Source organism: Centroberyx affinis, unplaced genomic scaffold (genome assembly GCF_046629955.1).
Source record: "Centroberyx affinis isolate AG114_WGS23_722 - 3 ecotype Tasmania unplaced genomic scaffold, CSIRO-AGI_Caff_v1 ptg001448l_1, whole genome shotgun sequence".
In the NCBI taxonomy this organism is placed as follows: domain Eukaryota; kingdom Metazoa; phylum Chordata; class Actinopteri; order Beryciformes; family Berycidae; genus Centroberyx; species Centroberyx affinis.
The window spans coordinates 330039-353079 of NW_027279922.1; the positions used below are offsets into that span (position 1 = coordinate 330039).

Here is a 23041-nt window from a genome sequence, read left to right on the forward strand (position 1 = left end):
ACTGAAGTACTATGACCATTACCATAGCACTGAAAAGACCGCAAAAATGTTTTATAGCCTTGCATCACTTCAGTCTCATTACTTTACCCTGCCACTAAGAAGTGAATCAGTCCACTACAATGGAAGTAAACATAATCTGACCAGTAAATACAATGGAAAAATAAAACAAGGCGAAAAGGTAGACAGGGTTTTCAGTCTCTATCCTTAAAAAAATCTGGTAAAACTCAGTGATCACTCAGTATAAAACAAACAAGTAAAGATTTCTCTTAAAATAGTATTTATTCATTTAAATGTTATTTAGTAAATATTTTTGTTGCCAGCAAACACTTTAGGTAGGTGTCATATGCTTCACATGGTAGATATCTCTTTTTGGAATGGGACTCTTGCAAACTGTATTTTGATTTAGCACTGCTTCCACTGTCTCTTTCCCCTTATTTCACAACTCTTCTGCAAAGCATTGTAATAATGTTTAGTGTCCAATGACCCGCGTTCTGTTAAGAATGCTTAGCAAGCATCCTAATGCTGCAGAGCCTTTCCAAATCATTTTGAAGTGTTTGAAAACTGTCTCAAGTCTACACTGGCGAGTCACGACATTTTAAATCATTTCTAATTGGCCATTTTGCCTCTACACAGCAAACTCTCCACAAATCAAACTATTAGCTGACATGTCAAACCCTGATTGAGTTTAGGAGTCAACATGAGTTATGCTGACTGTGATCAAGTCTGTGTAGTGTGTACACTGCTTATTCTCCAGGGGCTTTGATTTGGGGATGAAGAATGAACGCTCAAGTTGGAAAGAAATGTGAGTCATTGTCTGCTGAGACTTCCCGCCCACATCTGTCAGCCCTATACAGTTTCTGACTGAATTTGCAATTTCCAAAGATCTATGACTGTCGCAATTACAGACTACACTTACTGTGTGCTTTTCTAAATTATTTTTCTTTTTGAGGACCATTGCAACTGGATGATATTATGACGTGATCTGGTTTATATCCCAGGGACATTAATGGTTCTGCAGGCCAGCCAGAAATATCATGGAGGACCATTTAGACTTCATTATTTCATATTCTAAGCATGTTACCATTATCAGCATCATTGACAAAGCTTTAGCTACTTAATGGATATATCTCTGAAGTATATAATATCTTATAGTGTCTTATGTCAATAACCAGACTTAAAGGACTACACCAAATTTTGGGAGTTTGGCCCACTGGTCATCTAACCTAACATGACGAGAGGATTGGCACCAAAATCATCTCTATCTCCGGTAGACAGCTCTGTCCGTTGTGCATGCTAATGCTTTAGCATACAGTATGTTAAGTAATCATAGGCAACTAGCATTATTCAAAGTATGAAGATAAACCTTTTAGTGATCCAAAGTTGGTTTTCATTCTATGGCCTGTAAATTCATAACTTCTGAAAACAAAAAGTCTATCTTCATCAATAGTGAAGGAAAGAGAAAAGAAAGGAGATCTTCTGCCATTGGAGAGTGCATTTGTTGGCAAATTTTATGTCTATTTTATCAATTCCTTGAGCAAGGCAGGTTTAGGTGAGTCATTAAAATTAACTCACCATCCAGCCTTACAGCAGCTACAGTTCTCATTTCCTAGTCACCTATGATCACTTAACATACTGTATGCTAAAGTGCTAGCATGCACACCAGACAGATGTATCTACATTTACATCTACATCACATATTGGGTAATTGGTGACAAATGGGCCAAACTCTGAAAAAGTCACTGTAGTCCTTTAATTAGGCATGTTGGGGCAGTTTCAAATTTGCTTCACAAAGAGACATAACAGGTTATGAACACGATAAGAGCTTCTCATGGCTCACATATATTTCAAACACATTGTAATCCACAGTAGCGGTATGCCTTAAGAGTTACTGGATCATCCTCTGTATGCTGCTATGCTGTAATTGCGACCATTAGTGTAGTACACAATGTTCAAAACCTTCTGCTGACCCTCTCTGGAACAGACACCAGAACGGATTATGGGTGGTTCACCTTTGGTACTCCAGGGAAGGGACGATTGCTCACGGGGGCTTCCATGCGAGGAATCCCCGCCTAAACTAACAGAGTCAGGCCAGAGAAGCTGACAGGGGTTAAGACAAATCTGGTCTGAATGTTGGCTTTTGGCCCTGCTGTGATGTTGGCCCCAGCAGCAGGCAGGAGGAGCAGGAGGAGGGATTACTAGAACCACGCTGCGTGTTGGTTTGACCATCTGGTGCCTTTGTTTTCTTCAAGTGCTTGAGCAGGGGGACGCCATAATCCGCTGTACCATGGGGGGTCAAGTCCATGCCATTCCAGTCACTTCAGGAGTTAGACAATAATTTGGTGTCTACGCAACGCAAAAGTGATAGCAACAAAAAAACTCAATTCGAGAATCCCTTATTACTGCTGCCACACACCTCAGGAATTAATCACACACTGAATGGGAGTTTTGATAATAAAAACTTGGAATCCTAAAAAATGCCTGAAAAGTCACATCTGTAATTCAAGTCAGCAGTCTCATCGTTGATGTAGAGAACTACCACTGCTGCGTAAAACACATTTGGTGCTGTGCTTTGGAGCTCTCAGACTGATTTTTCATTAAGGGGAACGAATAAGGACTCTGGGTACGCCGTGTCCTCTGAGGTATCCTGCAATGGGGCTTGAGGTACAGTTTTCCTCCCAGACTATGCAGACATGAAACTGCTCCTTTCCCCCCTCCTTCACTCAGCATGTTGGGTTTTTTATGGACATCTGCTGGCACTTTGGGCCATAACGCTTTTACCATGTGCCCCTTCAGCAGCAGTGCAAGGAGACCCTGAAAGAAATCCACGCTTCTCCTCAGATCAGGCCAAGTGTCTTTCTTCTGAAGTTAAGAGCATCGAAAGAGGTGTGAGTAGTGCTTTAGTAAATGTGACTGGTTTCAAAAGCTGCAACATGACACGCAAGAACATCAGCGACAGGTAGAGTACGGAGTGATAACTGAAAGAGCGCTTTGTCTCAACGCATTTGCAGCTTTATACGACTTCCATTTCTGCACCACGCTGGAGCCGTTTCAAGAAATGTTCCCTTCTCCTGCAAAAGAGGTAGTTAGCTCATCCAAACTTCAGCTGTGTCTGATGGAAAAAGCTAAAAGAAGACAAAGTTGACTGGTTTTCATCTCCCCCACTTCCTCACTCCGCACAAATTGGGTCGCGGAGGAGAAGTGCACTGTTAGCATTACTTTGGCAATACCTCAAGGTTTGGAACTTTTTCCAAAGTGTCATTTTACTGCTATTGAGGCTTTCTTGCTTCGCTAATAGTCTGTGGTGTACATCATAAAAGTGTTTGGCAGACAAACTTAATCGTCCAGCACCTTATTAATTTCCTTCGAGCCTCCTAATTAGTGCAGTGAACTATCTTAGAATTTAGATTTGATAATCCTCTTTCAATCATGGGTTTATAATTGAACTCGGTGACCTCTCCCACTGGCACATATCAAGAGGGTGACATCATCCCACTGCTCCAGTTGCATTCCAAAACCTGAGAGAGCCTGAAACATTACCATCAGACCTAGGCATTGTGCTGAAATAGAAACATCTGGCAATTTTTAAAAGAAAATAAGTTAAGAGGAAAAGACTGCAAGTCATCAAATGTGCGCATAATGTACACTGACATGTTTGTACTTGTCAGAATTGTGAGCAACAATGATCCTTCAACATTACATCACTGTATATCACATCACCAAAGAATTAGAGTATTCAGGTGGGAATTCTGCAAAAATTCACAATCTGCTATTGAGTGTTGTATTGGTGTTGAGACACCTGTTGGTTGGGTGAAAACAGAAGAGGGAGCTCAATAGCATTAAGGTCCATGGTGCCAACACCTCATTCACTTTAACAACAGAGCTGTTAATTTCAGCTGTCCAAATGAAATGTTTGCTTCTGAAACATCTGGAACAGATTAAATAGAGAAGCCTGTGTTTTCACTTTAGCATATTGAGCTACACTCAGGCTTTCATCAGCTGTCTCAAAGAGGCAATCTAGCGCTAGAGTCTTATTCATACCAGGAAACTTATAAATTGTATCAAATTTAATATCAGAATTGTACCTAGGTGCAACCTACATCAAGGAATCTCCCTATATAGTAATAATAACCTAGAAGGCTTTCCTCTACTGTGAATATCAGTGCAGCGGTAATGCAAAAGTGTGGCAATACCTCTGGCAGCACCAAAGTACCCATGCAGCATGGTAAAGAACATGTATTGTGGCTTTTATACAATGGTTACAAACACATGTGCTGTCTCAAAAAGTTTTTTTTTCAAAGTAGTATACATACATAAGAATAAAAACAAAGGAAAAAACAGAAAAGAGCTCCCTGGTTACCACAAACAGATCTTTAACCAAACAAATTGCTTTCCTTAAACTGAATAACAAACCTTGAACTTGATGTGAAAAAGTAGCTTCTGACCAGATGTAGCCTACACACATTTCTTTGTGTTTCATTTATTTTGGTAGTTTTGTCAGTGTGTCACTGTGTTAACAAGTACACAGTAATTTGGATAACAACTCCTGGCTTTCCTGGTGAAGGTCGTATCCAGGACAAACTGTTTATATGCATCTTCACATCCTGCTCAGGAATATGCCAATTACTAGTAAAAAAAGAACAGCCAGAATATTACGATAGCAACAGACGTTACACAGATAAATTGTCCCAAATATTAACAGGATATTAGTGTGGATGGAAACAAACTCAACATGCTGAAAGATCAAATCCAAGTAGTTTCTTAAAATTATTTCCAAATGATATTCCAGCTGTACTACATTCCTCATCTGAGAGGCATACAAACACACTTCAGAGATAAAAAAAAAAAAATGCTAATCTACAAAGATGAGAAAGACAGAGAATGATCACCATCATCACTTTTATTAAGACTTTCAGGTCCCCTCCCCTTTAATTAAGAGACAAATTACTTATGCTGAAAATCACCACCTGTTATCTCAGAGAATAGAACTAAAGCACAGATCTCCTGCAGCTCCCCGCTTCACACATCCATGTTAAGAAACAGTCATCTGTGTGAAATGCCTGGCCTTTAACTTGTCTTGCAGCTTTGGAACATGAGAGTGAGTGTCTTCACAAATCTTTGCGTGGCCGCCACAGCACTGTCGAATGAGGCGATCGGTTGGATTTTTACTCTTTCTTTTACACCTTGCATGTCTGTCTTCTGTCTTCTGTTTTTGCCTTTGGTGTCCATTAGTCTCTGTGTGGAATGGTATTTTTTTTTTCACAATTTCCTCAGAATAGAACAGTTTTGAATTCAGAAAACAAGAAAGCAAACTAACTTTCACCACAACCAAAGCCCAGTAGAAAGTGTCAGACTTCTTTGGTCTTGGAGTAACTGCAGTGAGTGCAAATGCTGACAGAAATAAAAAAAACAAAAAAAAACGCTGACATATGAAAAGTCAAAGTTTGTTAAGAAACAAACAACTAAAAAAAAATACCCCATTTAGAGAGAAGAAAGAGTTAAATGGCCAAGCAGCTGCGGATGTGGATTGGACAGAGACAACACTCATATCTGACTCACACATAGACCACTTGAAGGTTTACTGAGAAACCTGGACTATTTCTGGTTCAGTAATCCTTTGTTCTCACGCAGCAGGATCATTTACAAACACCAGGCAGAGCTTTGACAAAATTAAAATGAATTTTACTCTTCCAATTCAATACATACATACCCAGATTCACCACTGAGAGTTCAAACCCCCTTCGATCAAAGTGATCGCTTCCGAATCAGTGTCATTGGGAAGGTATTTCTTTCCGTTGCTTGAGTTGTGAGCGCACTAAACACAGTCCCTACAGTTCTTGAGGTAATGCTTTCATTGCAACAGACTCCATATAAACCTCTGAGGTTGACACAATGCTAAAGATAGTCTCGTCAAACCACAAGTCGCCATGAAATTTTTTCTCTTGTTAAACAGAATGAGTAATGTTACTGGAACAACTATTATTTGGTAATAAACACTCACTCAGACGGAGCAGAGTGGAACACGGAGCAACACTCAAAACCCCACACTGTCTCATTCAACACGGACATATTAGTGCACAAAATATGAAGAATTTAATTCCCAAATGAGATGGAAAAAGTGACACCTACTACCTAATTATTGCTGGGATGAAAGCAATACTCAGTATGGATTATTATTAAGTTATTAGTTATTTTAAGGTTACAAAATAGAAACATTATTAATGATATAATGTAGTTTTAGAGCTATGAGAAGTAGTTTTTTGAAGTTTTGAAGTCAATCACAGTCGATCAACATAAGGTTTAAACGAAACCCTTTATATGTAAAATGTCAAAAATAAGCAACTAGATGACCCTGACTATAGTTACATGCAGCCTAATAATCTGGTAATAGGAAGAATTTGCTTTTATGTCAACTGAATAATCTCATACAGATACCTCAAATGGACCTGATAATCTAATTGGCCCAAATCCAACTGAAACTCCAAAGTGATTTTGTGACTCAAAGAACCAGATAATCTACTTCAGCGATCTGACTACTTTTCATATTGGCTAGATAATCCAGTTGCTGCATGTAAATGTCATAGATTTGTTTTCCACCACGGAAATGGGAATTGATCAGCACAGTAGTTGACTAATTTCTCTCGCACACACACACACACCCGCACACACATTATGGCCCACTAGTATTTAAAAACCTGTGCAAACTTGTCTCTAAACACAACCCATTCCAACAGAAGCCATGCTACAGACAAATGGTCTATTAAAAAAAAAAATCCCACTGGAATGCCTCAGCCCCTTAAAGGCACTTGCTGCACAAAAAACACATAAAAATCAGATTACGTATTTGAATTACATTGCGTCAGTAATTCTTCTGTGTGGTGCAAAGTTTAGACAGGCATTCATGGCTTGTAATAAGAGCTACATTCTGAAACTAAAATTAAGTGTGAAGTAAAATAATGCAGTGAACACCTGAGCAAGTCGAGTCCAACCAGGACTGGTGGTGGTGATTGTGACTGATTTTGTGCCAAATTCCCCTTTATTATTATTATTATTTATTGTGCTGTTGTTTTGACCAGAAATACCATCTATTCACTTTCATTTGAGACAATTCAATTCATTCGCTGCAATCTAAATAAACTTCATTAAAACTATTAGGAATGTATATTGGATGCTGCCAGTTACACCACAATTTCAATTTTCTCTATGAATTTAGATATTGGAAGTAACTTGAATCAATCCCTGGTGAGAGCAAAGTGCATGATGTTGGAAAGAAGGGGATTATTTCAGGATACAACCCGTTTCATGGCTTTAATGTGTTACACTATAGAGTGATGAACTATAGAACCTCTATTAATTTGAAACCTATATTCTCATTTTAATTTGTTACAAACACCTTAAATAAATTGTCCTGTTTATGCAAAATAAACAATATGTTGTGACATAGCAAAAGTGATGTGTATTTCAGACATGAAGTGTACAGTAGGTCTTTTAAAAACAAGAGATTTGACTTTGAATCCATCAAAGTGAAAGACTACTCCACAAAGAGCACTTGACTGGCTTCACATGTCTCTCCAGAAACTGTTACTTCCTCTATCGGCAAGTCTTTGACTCTCAAACTCAGACTGAGCCCAAAAATGAGCAACAAAACGCCTTGGTAAAAGACATACACCTTCCTTTCTCTTTTCTGCTTTTTGGCATCTCGGACCGGGCAGCCATTTTGGGCTCCTACAGAGTGTCGTACATGCGCAGGGTGCGCTCCAGTTGCTGGACAACGCGCTGGTAAAAGGCTATCTGCTCCCTGAGGTAGGCCTGCATCATGTCTTTGAAGTCCACCTCTCGCTGCTGATGGAAGTGGCTCATTTCTGCCTGGAGGGCGAACCCGACCGTCCGGCAGCGCTTCCTAATGCCGTCGGCCTCGTCCTGGTCCATCTTCCCCTCGTCACTCATCCGCTGGCTCTCCTTCACCTTGGCAAAGGCACCTGAGGGGAAACAAGTCAAATCTATGTTAGCAAATAGTGATAGTCTAAAAAGAAGCCAAGGTCTTTTTGCTGTCAATTGTGCTAATGCACATGAGCCTAATAGAAGCCAAGCAGCATTTGACTGCTCAACATTCACTATTTCCTACCAATGTCAAAATAAAAGTTTATTATAAGAGTTTATCCCATCCTCCTGTTGGTGACGTTAAGCTGATGTACAGTGCCATTGAGAAGTTGGAAAATGTGCTTGTGATAAAAGGCTAAAAATAAAAGCCCTGTAAAGGATTTAAATAGTTTTAATTACAAATTAAAGTTAAATGTAGTGTGAAGAAGAAGCAGGACTGGAATTTTTACTGTGCTGCTGTTTGGGTGGTTCTGGTTTAGGCTATGATGTGTGCTGTATAAAAAAGTCGATACATTTCTGTTTCTGTCAAAATTACATCAGTGTTATGGTTATGGTTATGTTCTGCATGGAGCTTTGCCGGGAAGACCTACATCTTTACCCCCAATATTTAACTAGTGTACAGCTCTGCGCTTTATAGGTAGGGTGAACAACACATCACACCATTCCTTTGTGTTCCTATGCAAACCAAGCTTTTAATTCCAGTGTGAGGAGAACAAGTTGTAACCACATTCACCGAGACTGCCATTACATTACTTTCCAAGTGGTAGAACATGGCAGCCCAATGGCATGCGGCCAGACTGCATTTCCCACCAGATTAGCGAGACGGTCTCGATCACATGAGACTAGAATCTTAACTCGAAACCAGGAAGCAGATGGGATTTAATGAAACCCTGTCCTGCCGGTGTGTACACAAGCTAACTAGTTGGGACGCTGACATATCTCGTCCTGAAATTGTACAGTATTGTCAGGATCTGCATTGATAGTAGCTGCTGCAGTGTATAGGCCTCCTACATTAACAGTATCTGTGAGTTCATGCTGCCCTGGATTTTGCATGGAATTCCTGGCAGAAGTCTGGGAAAGCATGAACAGCACTTGCAGTCTGTTCCAGTGAAGAGGCGTGTGGAGTACAGTCTGTGGCGCTGACCTACATTCATGTACTGTTTCCACATGAGAGGAGAATCTGCTTCACCAGATAGCCTAGCATGTCTGTGGGACATAAAGGAACGGGACTCATGGTTGTGTGTATCTGTGTGAGTGTGTGGGTGTGTGTGTGTGTGTGTGTATGTGTGGAGGGGGGAACGCAGCGGGTTCAATCAAAATTTCCGGATCACCCAATTCAAAATCTCATAACAGAGAAAGCTCAATGTGCTCTTCCTTGCAACTCAATCTTCTCTCCCAAAACTATCTTGTGAAAGCTGCAACATGCATAAACGCTATAAATAGAAAAAATGTTATGGAATATTTAGCAAAGCTGCATAGGGGTCATAATATTCTAATAACCAATCCCTCTTTCCCACTAGGTTTTCTGCCTGTTTCCCCAGGTTAACAGCATGATGATACATGGCCAATAGCCTGGAAAGTCACCAGATTTGTTTATCTTGCCCAACCAGACCGCACTCCTTGACTACCACATGTTTTATGACTGTGGCCGTGGAGAGAATTGAACTATTTCATGTGTGACAGCTTCATGGCTCTGTACTGTGTAGCTACTATTACTCTATAGGGGATAAAGAGGAGGTAGGAGGTCATAGGAGGAGAGGAGAGGAGAGGACAGGAGAGGAGAGGAGAGGAGAGGAAAGGAAAGGAAAGGAAAGGAAAGGAAAGGAAAGGAAAGGAAAGGAAAGGAAAGGGCAATGGCAACAGTGTGCAGGAGAAAGAGAAGAGAGAAAAAGAGGGAGGTTTTTACAATGTTAATGAGTCATAGTGTGTGTGTGTGTGTGTGTATGAGGGAGAGACACAGAGAGAAAAAGAAAGAGCACGGTCCAGATTAACTATAACCACAACCCTCTGGGCAGACTGAACACAGGAATCTGCTAAATTCCCCATTCCCACCGCTCTGCCTGGGCCAAAGGTGATGCAGCATGTAGCCAAGAAGTGCAGCAGTTCCATCTTCCATCTCCTATCCCTCTGACGCGAGCATGAAATCTGAGAACGGACGTCCACCTTCCACATACTTGTGTTTGTTTACAGCATGGTTTGCTTGTGTTGCTTGTATTTATGCGTTAGTGATGACCTTTACCAAATCCCTATGGCTATGTTCCTTTTAAGCACAATGTACCTCCATGCAGAGCAACCCGTATTAGCGTCCAAACATTAGCGCAGCATTTTTAGGGCAAGAGCATCTAATTTTAGTTTGTCCAGATCTGGGACCATAGCTAATTAAATCATTCTGCATGTTTAACCCCTAAGTGGAAGCGGCATAGACCTGCTTCAAGGTTTGGTCCTGTGGAAGTTCCCTGAGACCAGTTTGTACACACCTACTGCCTCTGATAACCATGCTATGCAATGTATCAGCGTTTGACACAGACTGACTGGTGGAGGAATAGTCTCAACACTATTCCACATCACACTGGTATTTCAATGTGTGTCTTTGGGAAGACTCAGTGTGTCAGGGGAGTTACAGTAAGCTGAAAAAAATGTCAAAACACGTTTTTATACAGAAATGGCGTTCCTGGCATGTAAAAAAAATTCACATTTAGGTCATAGGATAGCCCATGGTTAGCTGTGTTGTGACATGTTTAGGAAACAGTTTAGCCCCTTTCACTTTCACTAGCATTGCAAAAAACCTAACAATTTATGCTTTTAATATTGTACCAACCAAAACACTAGGGGAAGGGTTTCTTGGACGAATTGAAAGGACACACGGGTCATGATAAATCAAGACAAGCTTCTTAAAAAAACATGAACTTTCTCCTTAAGTTGACTGAAAGAAAGAAGTGTGTGTGTGTGTGCGTATGTGTGTGTGTGTGTGTGGGGTGTGAAACAGTATTGGGCAATCCATTAATATGTCAAAGCTTGGCCAATGGTATTTAATGATTTCATTATTGCAATGCAAACCACATAAAACAAAATGGCAAAAAAAAGTCTCCTTAAAAACACAACACTCCCACTTTTTCCTTTAGTCTTGGAACTAGGCTAAATTTCTCTCTACAAAGAAAAAGAAAAAAACATATATTTGGCAGGCAATGGCATGACAAATCTGCTCCAAATCGAAGGTAATGTGCTAATGTTTGGCAAAGCAGCTGCCTGCCAGTATCCATTACTCATAGACATGAATAAAATCTAGAACATAGATAACATATCTTTAATAATTCTTCTCTACTGTTGAAGTAGTCAGCACTTTTCACTTCCAATTACTGATTAGAAAAGGTAGCGTAGTGTCAATTTAAGCCGGAATCACTCATAAATATAAAATAATAAACTAAACTGTGACTTTGGTTCAAAGATTTCAAAAACAGGAAGAACTGACTTGATCCCACATCATTAGAATACAGATAGGGGCTTTTTTAAATTGACTAATAAAATAAGACTTGTTTTCATTGGACAGTAAAAAGAGACATTTTTCAACTGAGGACAAATGTGGCTTGTGACCACAAAACAGTGACCAATAGTAGAGGGCTGTGTGTGTGTCTGTGTGTGTGTGTGTGTGTGTGTGCGTGTGTGTGTGTGTCTGTATGGAGGGGGCTGACGTCTGTGTCAAGCACCACAGTGAACTGGTGAGACATTTGCTCTCTTTCTCTGACCGAAAAGAGAGTCTCGATCTCTCAAAAATGTAGGTTAATGTGCCAAAATCATTCAAGTTTATTGCCTCTTGTATCATTACAACATATTAGTCTTCCCAAAAATATGCATTCTCTCAGCTGGGGTCTTGGTCTATGATGAGAGGGAATCAAGATAAATATTGAAGAGAAGAGAAGAGAAGAGAAGAGAAGAGAAGAGAAGAGAAGAGAAGAGAAAAGGAGAGGAGAGAAGCAAAGAGGAAACGTTGCTTCAAGAATGCGTAACAGGGTCAAAGGACTCAGCGATATGTGCCAGTGTTTAAAATTGGAGTTAAAAGCCTGGAGGATACACAAACACTAAAAAGCACAAACCCCTCTGCTGAGTAAGCTCACTGTAATAGTGTTTACATCAGTTACAGAGATAACAACAGAGCTGGAGTTTATGTCCCGAGCTGGAATGTGCTCACAACCTATCTTAGCCATCTCAAATGTCCCCGTTTGCTTAGCTTCAAGGGAAATTATTACCGTGAAAAGCGGTTATGGAACACTTAACTGAATATTTCCAATTCTTTGATTGTTGATTACTTCAGTGACAAGGAATGTTCAAAACAGAACCACCCTCTCTGGCCCGCTTGGGGAATTAGTTACCAGAAATGCCTCTGTGACCAGGCAAGTTCCTCCGCACGCTCGATCCCACTTTGTGCGTTTCCGATGGTACAAAATATAAACTGCGCTGACTGTGATTGCAATCAACTGTTTCGCTCAGAAGTAAGAGGTGAACCTTCCAAAAAACTGCCTGCTCCAACGCTCCAATGTTCTTAATTGAAGCCACACGGAAAAGATGTTCAACAGATGATTTTTTTAATGTGTAGAGAGACTGTGATCTAAAACTATTATATACTTCATGTTTCTGCAGATGGTGTTATAAATCCATGTCAGGCACAATACTATAATCATGTTTTTGTTTATTAGGAAGGATATGTTCAGCATTGTTGTTGATGGGGAGAATAATTCATTATCACTGACAATAGTCTTATGTTTGTCTCATATCAGCTATTTCAGCTCAGGTTTTGTACATCTGTATGAAAAAGGGTGTTGTGAAATCAAAAGTTACACTACTCTGCCAGGTTACTGGTATCTTTATGAATTTGAGAGTAGTGCCTTTCAGAGTCTGCCAACCTCATAAAGTCATGATGTCAAAAAACAAAAACAATTCAATTAGTCATCACAAATTATTTACAACAGATGACTGGCGTCAACAATCATTGTGACATCATAATGCCTCTCTACACTGTGATTTGTTGAGTCTTTGTGGTCTGTGATCTTTAAATGTGGTTTTCCTTAAGTTCCTCTGGTCCTTAAGGTATCCTGTTGAGTCTATGTTTGGCTGTGACATCATCAAATTGTCATTGTTTCATTACAGTGCCATAGATCTCTTGTGATGGCACAGATGTTATGTTGTTTTCTCTCTGAGTCTACTGTGAAGTTCAGTAACAGCTTTGCCGAGGCACTACGGTTACAAATCTGTGACATTTCAGTATGTGATAAGATGTCTGGCTGTCTGACATGCAGTATGTAATACACATCCAACCTTAACTCAAATCTCACCAAATGAAAAAAACATAGTCAAATGAGAAGGATTTCCCATTCACCAAACTCTTTTTTGCTTGCTTGGTAATGCTCACACAGACACACCGGGACACAGACAAAGTCTAACACACAGGTACAGACACAGAATGCACAAACAGCACAGCTCGCCTCAACTGCCTCTGATGGATGGATGGTCTCCACGCCAACCACAGTTATTCTCAGTGTTATCGTACCTGCAGCCAGAGTCCTAAACCTGACAGTTATAGTGTCACTCCTGTCAGGGGAAGAGAAAGGGAGAGAGAAACTAATGGGACAGCTACTAGCTTTCAACTGAACGCTTGCGTATCTAGAAAGCACAAGCAATGTGTGCATTGTCACTTTTTATAAGAGCTACAGCATTGTTTGGAAGGCAGAAAGAAAGGCTTCGATGGGAAGACAGGCAGGCAGATAGACAGACTGACAGACAAAGAAAGGAACAAAAGTAAGAAAGAAAGAAAAAAAGAAATACACAAACATCCGAACAAAGAAAATATGACATTAGAGTTTTATTTAAACAGACATTTCCCAGAGGCCATGGAGGAAGAAATAGTCCTATTGAGTAAAACCTCAATGGGCGGAGCCTAAGAATCACAGTTTTTCTGAGCACAACTGGCAAACTTGAATACCAACGAAGGAACTGGTTCAGATACAAACAATAGAAATTGCAATGACTTGACCATAGGATTCATGATCTTAGGTCATCAGGCTAGCTAACTAGCTTACCTAGATAGCTATAGGCTGGTAGGGCTAGTTTGAGTTACGACCAAGTTCTTTGAGACATCTGTAATCTCCTTCAGTGTGAAACAGCAGTGCACTGGGCCAACGCAGACAGGAATGCAGGAGCATGTGGATAGACAGTGAGTGTGAAAACTAGGGCCGAGCCTTTGTCAAGATTTATGTGCGAGCAAATAGGAGAGAGAAAACATTTGCTCTCCATAGTCACCACAGTCAGCATACAGGACTCTGGCCAACAAAACAACACGCGATCAATTTTCAAAAGGTACCATAACCGGGCCACTCCGAGGTTTTGAAATCCAAGCCTGCTTCCACAGATTGGGGTTTGTCTACCTGCTGACTGTGTGGTATTTTCCTGTGTGTTGCACTCAGTGTATGGAATGTTAATCCATAACATGTTTGTGAGACCAGAATAAAAACGTCATATGCTCCATGATGCCTGGGCAATGGCAGATCAGCCTAGATGGAGTCTTTACGATATTGATTTAAGAGACATGCACAAACAACACACACAGAGACATTCATGTGTGCCTGCAGACACACACAAAAACACACCAACACACACACACACACACACAACTCAGGAAATCATAAATGTTAAGTGACCCTCTGTGGTCTGTGCCATGGCAGATATGAAGGTCATTTGGCACACACATTTCCTCAGAACTGGCAACACGTATCTTTCCCTTCAAACTGATAGAGGCTGCATGTGGTTTTGTAATGTGCTGCCATATGGGAGACAACTAACCTTTTGTCCAGATTAAAGTCTGGCTGTGTGCCGGAGGCTTCCCAGGGGAACTTGCTTATTCTCAAACTGTGAATGTGCTCTGGTCTTGATCACGGTGGCTTTTGTCCCCTATCATTAAGAGGTGAGGGGGGAAAACGCTTTCTATACTTTATAGCATTCTAAATGCCAAAAAAATGCTCAAATCTGCTGCAGTTTATTTTGATAAATGCACTGCAGATTACCACAGCACATTTGCCATGTCTTTTGAATTGATTTTATTTCATTCATAACCTTATGCTCATGGATTTTAGACTGCACTGACACCAGTGTGGCCATTTCAAACTACCCCACAATCTGAAGTGTCCTTTAATATAAAGATTCCTCACTGTTCCAGTTTGTCCACTAAAAAGTTGTACTGATGCCTTACTTTCCAGTGCTTGTCATTCTGAAGACACAGGTGCTACAGGTCCAGACCACATGCAGACCAACGCCTCAGATTTCCTCTTACATAATGAGTTGACCAGATCGGACTGATACCAACACCGCGGGCCGGGTCAGTTTCACTCCATTGTGTTTCCTTTTGTATTTACTAAAGGCTTCAAGAAGTAGTGTTACCTTAGATTAGCACTGCTGTCAGGTACTAAATACTGTATATGGCGAATTGCACAATATCTGCATTACTCTTAAAATTACTCATTACTGTTGGCGCCGATATTACCCTACTTCCACAGAATACACATTTGTCATTTGGGCCCAGATTGATACCAGAAGTACATAACTTAGTTTATGATTATGTAATTCAAAATGAATACCCTGCTATTCATTAAATCGGGGACAGTACAGTCAATTAGCGACCAGGATCTACCAACAAACAAGCAATTGTAACAGGCAGTGTGGTTGTAGCTGGCAGTGCCCACATCTGCCTGTCACACAAAAAGCCTCAGAGGCCCTTTATTCTATAACAATGCAATGTAATTAACCCTCCAGATCAAGGTTTTCAATCTATTCAAAGGAGATCAAGGTCTAACTATTGGATTAGTTTTGGCAGAGGCTCAGAGTACGGCAGTGTTCTGGTTGGACTCCAAGCCTTTGGACCAGACTAGATTTACTCCATTCTTATTGAAACCAGGGCAGCAGTCCAGACAGGCCATTCTGATATGGGTGTCCTTGGGGAGATACATGGAAAAAGACAAGAGAAAAAAGAAGAAAAGAAGCAGACAGAAGAGAAGAAGATAATGAAACAGAGCTGAAGCATTAGTGACAGACTCACTTATAGATTGAGCAACAGCAGAGGCCAAAAGAAAAGAGATCGGTTGAGTGAAAGCCAAAAGAGGGGAGGGCAAAAGCGAGATGTATGGCATACACACCCTGAAGAAACACATTTTTTTACATTTCCCTAAACCTTCTGCGCCCCAGCCCCTGTTTTATCAAGGCCATATGCAGTCGCCGCCACCACATCGCAAAGACAGTAATGTTCCTGGAGTTCACATGTTGACCAGAAACCGAGTCCTATAGACCTCATCGAAGGGGAAAGTCGGGCAGGAAAGGAGCAATGAGGGGGACGAGGAGGAGGAGGAGCGCACCGGAAAAGGTCGACCTCAGTTCTGTGTGTTCTGAATGTTGCCACAGCTGTATCTGGTTCAGCAGAACACAAGTCACATCAAGGGACCGGCAGGGAAGACTCAGCGTAGGGAAACAGTCTCTGCGTGCACAAAAAAGAGCTGCCCGACCTCCTCATGTACAGTATTTGTTGTCTCTTGGCAAGTGAATAGAAAGACTAGAATAGAGTGTGGCAGCAAAAGCAACAAAAATGTAGAGCAATGCATGGTGAGTTCAAAAGCGAGTTGAAAATGTCAACTTGCCAAGAGTTTTCAAATTAAGCGTCGCTGCCTGTGGTCTTCAAGGTCCCCAGTATTTGAGCCAAATATTAAATGTATGTCCAGAATCATTAAGTACTGTACAATAAAATACTCTACGGAGAATCCATTTCCACACACTCATCAGTGATTCCATAAAATCTCAGGTTTCCCTAAAATGATGAGCAAGCTTGCATATCCATATTTTCATTAATTCAGTTTGCCAATATCTGAGAGCTAATCTAGATATCGATGCCTATCTGCATGTCCAAGGTCCCAATATTATTCACAAGTTGATGATGCTGCCATGCTAGCCTTTGTGTCACAACACAATCAGTAAATAAAAGTAAGGACGTTCTAAAGAAATCACTGGGGGCTGAATTTGCCCTACAGTTTAGTAGTAATTCATGACCTTTAAGGGTCAGACATCATACAAATTCCTATGTATTCTTTCTTTCTATAGAGCATTGTATTGCCAGTTATGACAAAAAACACTTTGTATTATTCCAGAGAGTACATGTTGACACTGTCAGATGGCTTTGTTTTTCTCATTTATTCCAGGGTGGAGTGAATAACTGTAACTTGCTGAAATGTATCACAAATGACCTCTCTGATAATGAATGCCAGCTGCCTGACTGAGATAATCACATTTACCAACACCATACTTCTAACTGGTAGCAGCCCTTTCCTTCCTCCTGAACTAACTCCTATCACCTGATACGGGTGTTTGTTTGAGAGCAGACACATAAGGTTGATAGGCAGGTGAGCTGACTCTCTTGTTCAGAAACCTTACAAGGTGAACGGCAGATAAAGCCAGAGCAAGCAGAACTAATGTTTCAACATGACGTGCGGGGCAATCAACCGTTATGAATGCAACCACGAAAGCATATGCAAATCAGGAATGTCACAGTCATATGACAATGACATGCTTTTTGAAATGAGGTCAATGCTGTTATTGATGAAATACAATCATATTGTTGTTTGCGCAGCTAATCTCAGAGTCAAAAAGCTATGAATTGTGATAGTGGTAGTAGAGGCATAGCAGTGATTCAATTTGGTGTCACTTTTCAGCACACACCTCAACAGAAGTTCAGCAGAAAGTCCAGCAGAAAGTCAATCTCCAACACTGTCCCCACGGTCATTCAGACTTTTTCCCCAGCTGTGAATATTGATAATTGCAAACAGACTGAAACAATTCCCTAAAATAATATGAACTGGCTTAACTTTGCAGTGTTTATGTATATGTGTTAGAAGTATGATTCTTAGACTTTTCAAACAGAGAAGTAAGTGGTGCTCATTACAGGTCCCCAGAGTGACCAATACTGGTGGTTGACTGTTCATTAAAGTAATATTCTGCGACATTTTCAAATTAATAAATGTCTGTTTTGCTATTCTGATTGATATAACACAATAGTGATTCAACTAGTTCATGAAAACTTTTACATTTGCTGTTTTCCTTACTGATAAGTCTTTCCCGGGAAAAATCCACTGACGCACAGGAAGTGATGCATTTTACATTTGCGGCAGCAGCAGTTTGTTTGGAATAAATAGAAGAAGAACTGGGTAGTTAGCATGAGCAGCGGTAGCCACCATGGCTGAACAGACAAAGAAAAGAGCGTCACCTACAGAAACTCAAACTTCATCAACAGAAAATCCACAGAAAAAGACGTCACAGTACTGTTTGAAGTGATTTCTGGGAAGTGCAAAAAAACACCACAGCAGTGAGTGTTTAGCACCAAAGATATCACCAAAATAAAAAAAAAGTGGATATCAAGGATTACCACTTTAACTATGGTGGTATGATCACTAAACCATTGATTCATGGGTTCAAAAGGTGCATATGTTTTCAACATCCAACAGAACTAATCAAGATATAAAAAAAACTGCGACTGTAAAGGTTAACAATCAACCAAGGCGAGAGCAGCTCGTAGCGAGTCGCCATAGTACGGCGCCATCTTGGACCAGAGGGTTTTCTCATCCATCCACTGATTCAACCTGATAATGCCATTCCTTCTGTCTGCCCAGCCCATGAGCCGCTCCCTGCCACTGATACTCAGGTTTCCTTGTCACGACATGGCGGTTGGTTGTGATATTGCACAAGAACAAAGCTCTTAACCTGTCTAACTCGCCTATTTGTCTCATCAAATTTTGAACAGAACCCTGAGGAATGTCAGGTGAATGTAGACAGCAAAAAAACGCCTATTGTTAAACATTATATGGTATTGATGTTAGAGACTACAGTAAATATTCAAATCACTTAAACCCCAGAAGCAGATTTAGCTTCCTTTAGTTACTGCATTCCTATACCATCAATAAAATCTATACAGTACCCTAGAGGAAATGTCAGATTCCAGAGACATAAAATAGCCCAGAGCTACAGTCTCTAATGAAAGCTACACTGAACAGGATTAGCAATATCCCCTCCAACACATGAAAGGACACCTTGTGTAATATAAGAGTTTTGTTTGTCCATTTGAAAAAAAGTGACAATGATTAATATCACCAAATTCTAGCAAATCATAAGGCTTACGAAAGGACTTAAAGTAATTAAGTTCCTTAGTCCATTTACAGACTGGATCATCTATATTTTATAGATATTGAATATTAAACTTCAGGTAATGATTTATTCCATTAGGATATATGGCATTTTGGAATAGAACTCTTCAATTAGTCAATGCTTAGTGGGATAGACAAAACAAGGAAACGTTTTTACATTGGCATGGTGAGCTTTTTATACATTACTGACCCTGTAGCACACAAATCAGATTTTTGTAATTCTATGAACATATATAACATATATCTTGGCAAGTAATGAATACATTCGTTTTCTAAAATTCTCACACCTTCTCTTCATAGACTTGTTTGTGTGAGCTGTCAAAGTCCATCAGTGTTATTAAAGCATTTTGTGTGTGCGTGTGCCTGTGTGTGTGTGTGTGTGTGTGTGTGTGTGTGTGTGTGTGTGTGTTGGAGAGAAGAAGGTGGAGCAAAAGGTCTGAGGTGCTGCTGGAGGCAAAAACCTCTGACCTAAAATGTCATTCATGAAGCATGTTCATGCTTTGTATTCTGAGCTTTAAATGGTATGTGTGTGTGTGTGTGTGTGTGTGCGTGTGTGTGTGTGTGTGTGTGTGTGTGTGTGTGTGAGAGAGTCTGTGTTTTGTGCCTGTGTGTTTGGGAAGGGGAGGAGAGTTGAGATGCTGGAGGCAAAACGTTTGACCTAATCTGTCATCCATGATGAAATAATCAGCAAAGATTGACACACAAAGCATGCTCACATTAGACTTTTGGAAAATGCCATTAACAAACAGGCCATCAGCCTAGTTTATTCCCATCAACAGAAGCTGTGTGTATTATTCTTGACTTTGACTGATTGAAACAGTTGCAACATTTTCCCAATGTGTTCACCAGCAGTGATCATCCATTCCTATCTAAACTGTGGGCTGCTGTTGGTGGTTGTTTCAGAGTATTAAGGTTCAATGAGGAACTGAAATAAATCTCAAGAGCATTTTTCTTTCAGCATAACCATGGGCTGGACACCAGGCTAATCCTCTCCAGATGAATTCTAATAATAAGGTTTTGAATGTTGAACCTCATTTGGACGTTGAATTTGAATATGAAGGAAGCTGCAGGAGTGAGAACAAGAAAGAAGAGAGAGAATGAGAAAGGATGGGAAGCTGAGGATGAGAACTGAGGATGGGAAACTGAGGATGCAAACTGCAGAACAAAACTTGCTCTCACTTGAGATGTAACCTAACACCTGGGTGGATTGCGGCAGTAAGCCATCGTGGTCATTTTTCACCATCATTACTTTCATTATGCCCCTTTATAAGAGTTTGCATGCATTCCTAATAGTGTCAAAGAAGTTCTCAAACACAGAAACCACCCATAGGAGAGCTTATTACCTTTCTGTAGATGAATAATGTCTGGGAAGTTGGCGAGCAGGCCTTGGTAGAGCGAGAGCTTGTCCAGCATGTGGAAGAGGTCATACTTAGGTTGCTCTGCGAACATCTCTCCAATGTTCTCATAGGTGCGGCCTGTGTGGGAGATGGCGTTGTTGAGAGAATCGGAGCTGTGGGGAGGGTCCAGCATGAACGCCTGGCTGATGGACTGGAAGGCATTTCCCAGCCGCTGGAACTCCTTCCTGAACCCACCCAGGTGTTTACGCACCAGCTCCGAGGCAACGTGCGTGAGCTGCATGACGCTGTCGTCCATTTTCTTAGCGAAGGACTTGAAGGAGTCGACTCGCTCCTCCACGTCCTGGAGGTCCTGGTGCTCGTTAGGAATCTGGAAGGTCAGCATGAAGTGGGCGCCCACCATCTCGTCCTTCTCCGCCCGCCTCTTACCCAGCTTCCACTGCTTGTCGTCAGCACACATCAGGAAGTGCTCAAACCCCTCATACTGGGAGAGGACCGGGTGGCTGGTCATGTGGTTCATCCACAGGATCAGTCGTCTTTTGCGTTTCTCGATGAAGTCCTCCTCGAAGCGCCCCGTGGCCTGCTTCTCCGGCAGGTGGGGCACCGAGATCACAGTGAACTTGTGCAGCAAGCGGTTGTACAGCCAGTCAAAGTGTTTGTAGCGCCTGTAGACGGGACGCCCCGTGTGGCTCGGTGTGACCCGGTACGAGATGTAGGTCTTGATGCCCTTGAACTTGGTCTGTTTTGTGGGGTCTTCAATGGAGCAGGAGAACGGCTGCGGACTCTCCTTCCACTGGGGCCCCTTGGGGCTCATCTCAATGGTGTACGATTCAGCTATCTTTGCCATCATGGGGACATCACCCAGCACAAACGCTTCTACCCCTGAGCGGACAAAGCTGGAGAACCGGTTCAAGTTCCTGCCCACCATACTGCCTTTCCGTGAGCTGGAGATACTGTCCTGTCTCTCCATGTAGGGTTTGGCCCGGTAGTGCACATTGGGGTTGTTGGAGTTTGGGCTCTGATGGGCATGTCCGTTGGCCCCGCTGCCCTTTCTGTGGTCATCATCCTCCACCACCGTGGAACTGTCATCCCAGTCATCCCAGTCATCATCGTCGTCGTCATAGAAACTCTGCTGCATGTGGAGAGGGGTGTTTGGGGTTGAGGGGAAATAGGAGGAGTCATTTCCTAGAGAACCTGCCGGGCTTATAGAGCAGTCTGTCAGGTTAGAGTTTGAGCGAGGGCGAATTATTTCCACATAGGATGCAGGGAAGAGCCCCCTCTCCCCTCGGCTGTTCTCCCCCTGCAGCCAGCCGTCTACTGAGTTCTCGTCAAAGATAACCAGTTCCTCGTTCTCCTGTATGCTGATCTCCTCTTTGTTTTCACTCTGAAAAGTGTAGATGGCTTTGGCTTTCACCGACATCTTGATACTCCAACTGGTCCTAAAGCAGAAAATTCTACATGCACATAGTGCCTAGACTATAATGATGCTGCTGTCTTGATGCATTTTGTTTTGGAAACATCTGACACTAGCTCACTGTAATATTTAAACTCATCTCAAATTACATGACAACTGTTTGATCAGGTGTGAAACAGCACAGGAGAACCTATGTAAAATTAATGATTTGCTTAATTGACACAGGAGGCTCAACAGATAGACAAGACTATTATCTATATCAGCCACAAAAGTCTAAATGTCCTGAAATATATCAACTGTGTCCAATAGCAATAACATTCTCAGCCCATTGGGGCTACAGGTCTATTGTCTTATTATAACACGCCTATTTTGATTAAAAGTTGAACAATAACTTTACAGAGGCTTTATGATACATGACCGAGTGATTTCTCCCTTGTTACAGAAAGAGTATTTCGCTCCTTGCGCATCACAAACAAAACAGGTTCAAAAACAAAACTGCTTTCACCAAAGCGCTACTCCAAACACACCGACGGTCGTTGTAATCCTTGGGAATTGTATTGCAACCCTGCGTTGTTCAGTCATCGGACACTTGCGTTTACATCAGATAGCCTGGAAATGATCCTTGATGAAAGTATTTCCAAGACAAAGTGGCCTGTTTTGAAGAGACGCGGAGGGATGAGTAATGGTATCACTGTGCATTTTGCGCCTGCTCCACATTCCCTCAGACAGAAACTTGCTCCGTTTTCCTTGTAAACAGGTTCTTGCGCATCTCCAGTCGATCCTTTGGGTGAAAAAGTAGAATTATCAACCAAATAATCTCCGCCTATTGAGCATCAACACGCATCCCGGGCCAATATAATTTCTTAGGCTTTATTCCTATGCGCTCTGCAACAAAGTAACTCTTTCCATGACGTTAGGCTTGGACAATTGAGGCAAGTTCTCTTTTTTTTTTTCATCTGCTCCTTTTCATTCTTTGAAAGACGAGAAACTGGCTCAACACTGCCCCCAACATGAGAAGTAGGTTAATGTGGCAACAACATGCAAGGGATGAAAACAATGATGATGTTGATGTTGATGATGATGATGATGATGAAGCTGTTAAAAAAAAGAGACGTATAGGTCAAGGGTTATGATGATGATGATAATAATACTACAAATATTAATAATAATGA

The 23041-nt window shown here is 41.3% G+C and overlaps 1 protein-coding gene across 2 annotated transcripts; it reads right to left on the reverse strand.

Moving 5' to 3' along the window:
- Positions 1-4879: 4879 nt before the first annotated feature.
- Positions 4880-22791, reverse strand: snx33 (sorting nexin 33). 2 transcript variants are annotated; one of them, XM_071526729.1, is made up of 3 exons: positions 20709-22791; positions 20444-20501; positions 4880-7976 (listed from the first exon to the last, which is right to left on the reverse strand). In XM_071526729.1, exons 1-3 carry the CDS (start codon positions 21873-21875, stop codon positions 7723-7725), a joined length of 1479 nt encoding a protein of 492 aa, XP_071382830.1. In that variant the 5' UTR covers positions 21876-22791; the 3' UTR covers positions 4880-7722. The 2 variants fall into 2 exon arrangements, with proteins under 2 accessions (XP_071382830.1, XP_071382829.1); XM_071526728.1 differs by having other exon boundaries at positions 20444-22791.
- Positions 22792-23041: the final 250 nt, after the last annotated feature.

Excerpts from the sequence above, each read along its gene's own strand:
- snx33 (XM_071526728.1), bottom strand. The coding sequence starts at position 21,875 with ATGTCGGTGAAAGCCAAAGCCATCTACACTTTTCAGAGTGAAAACAAA. Across the intron at positions 7,977-20,443 it reads CATTATTCATCTACAGAAAG|GTGCCTTTGCCAAGGTGAAG; the intron begins GTAATAAGCTCT and ends GTTTCCCCTCAG.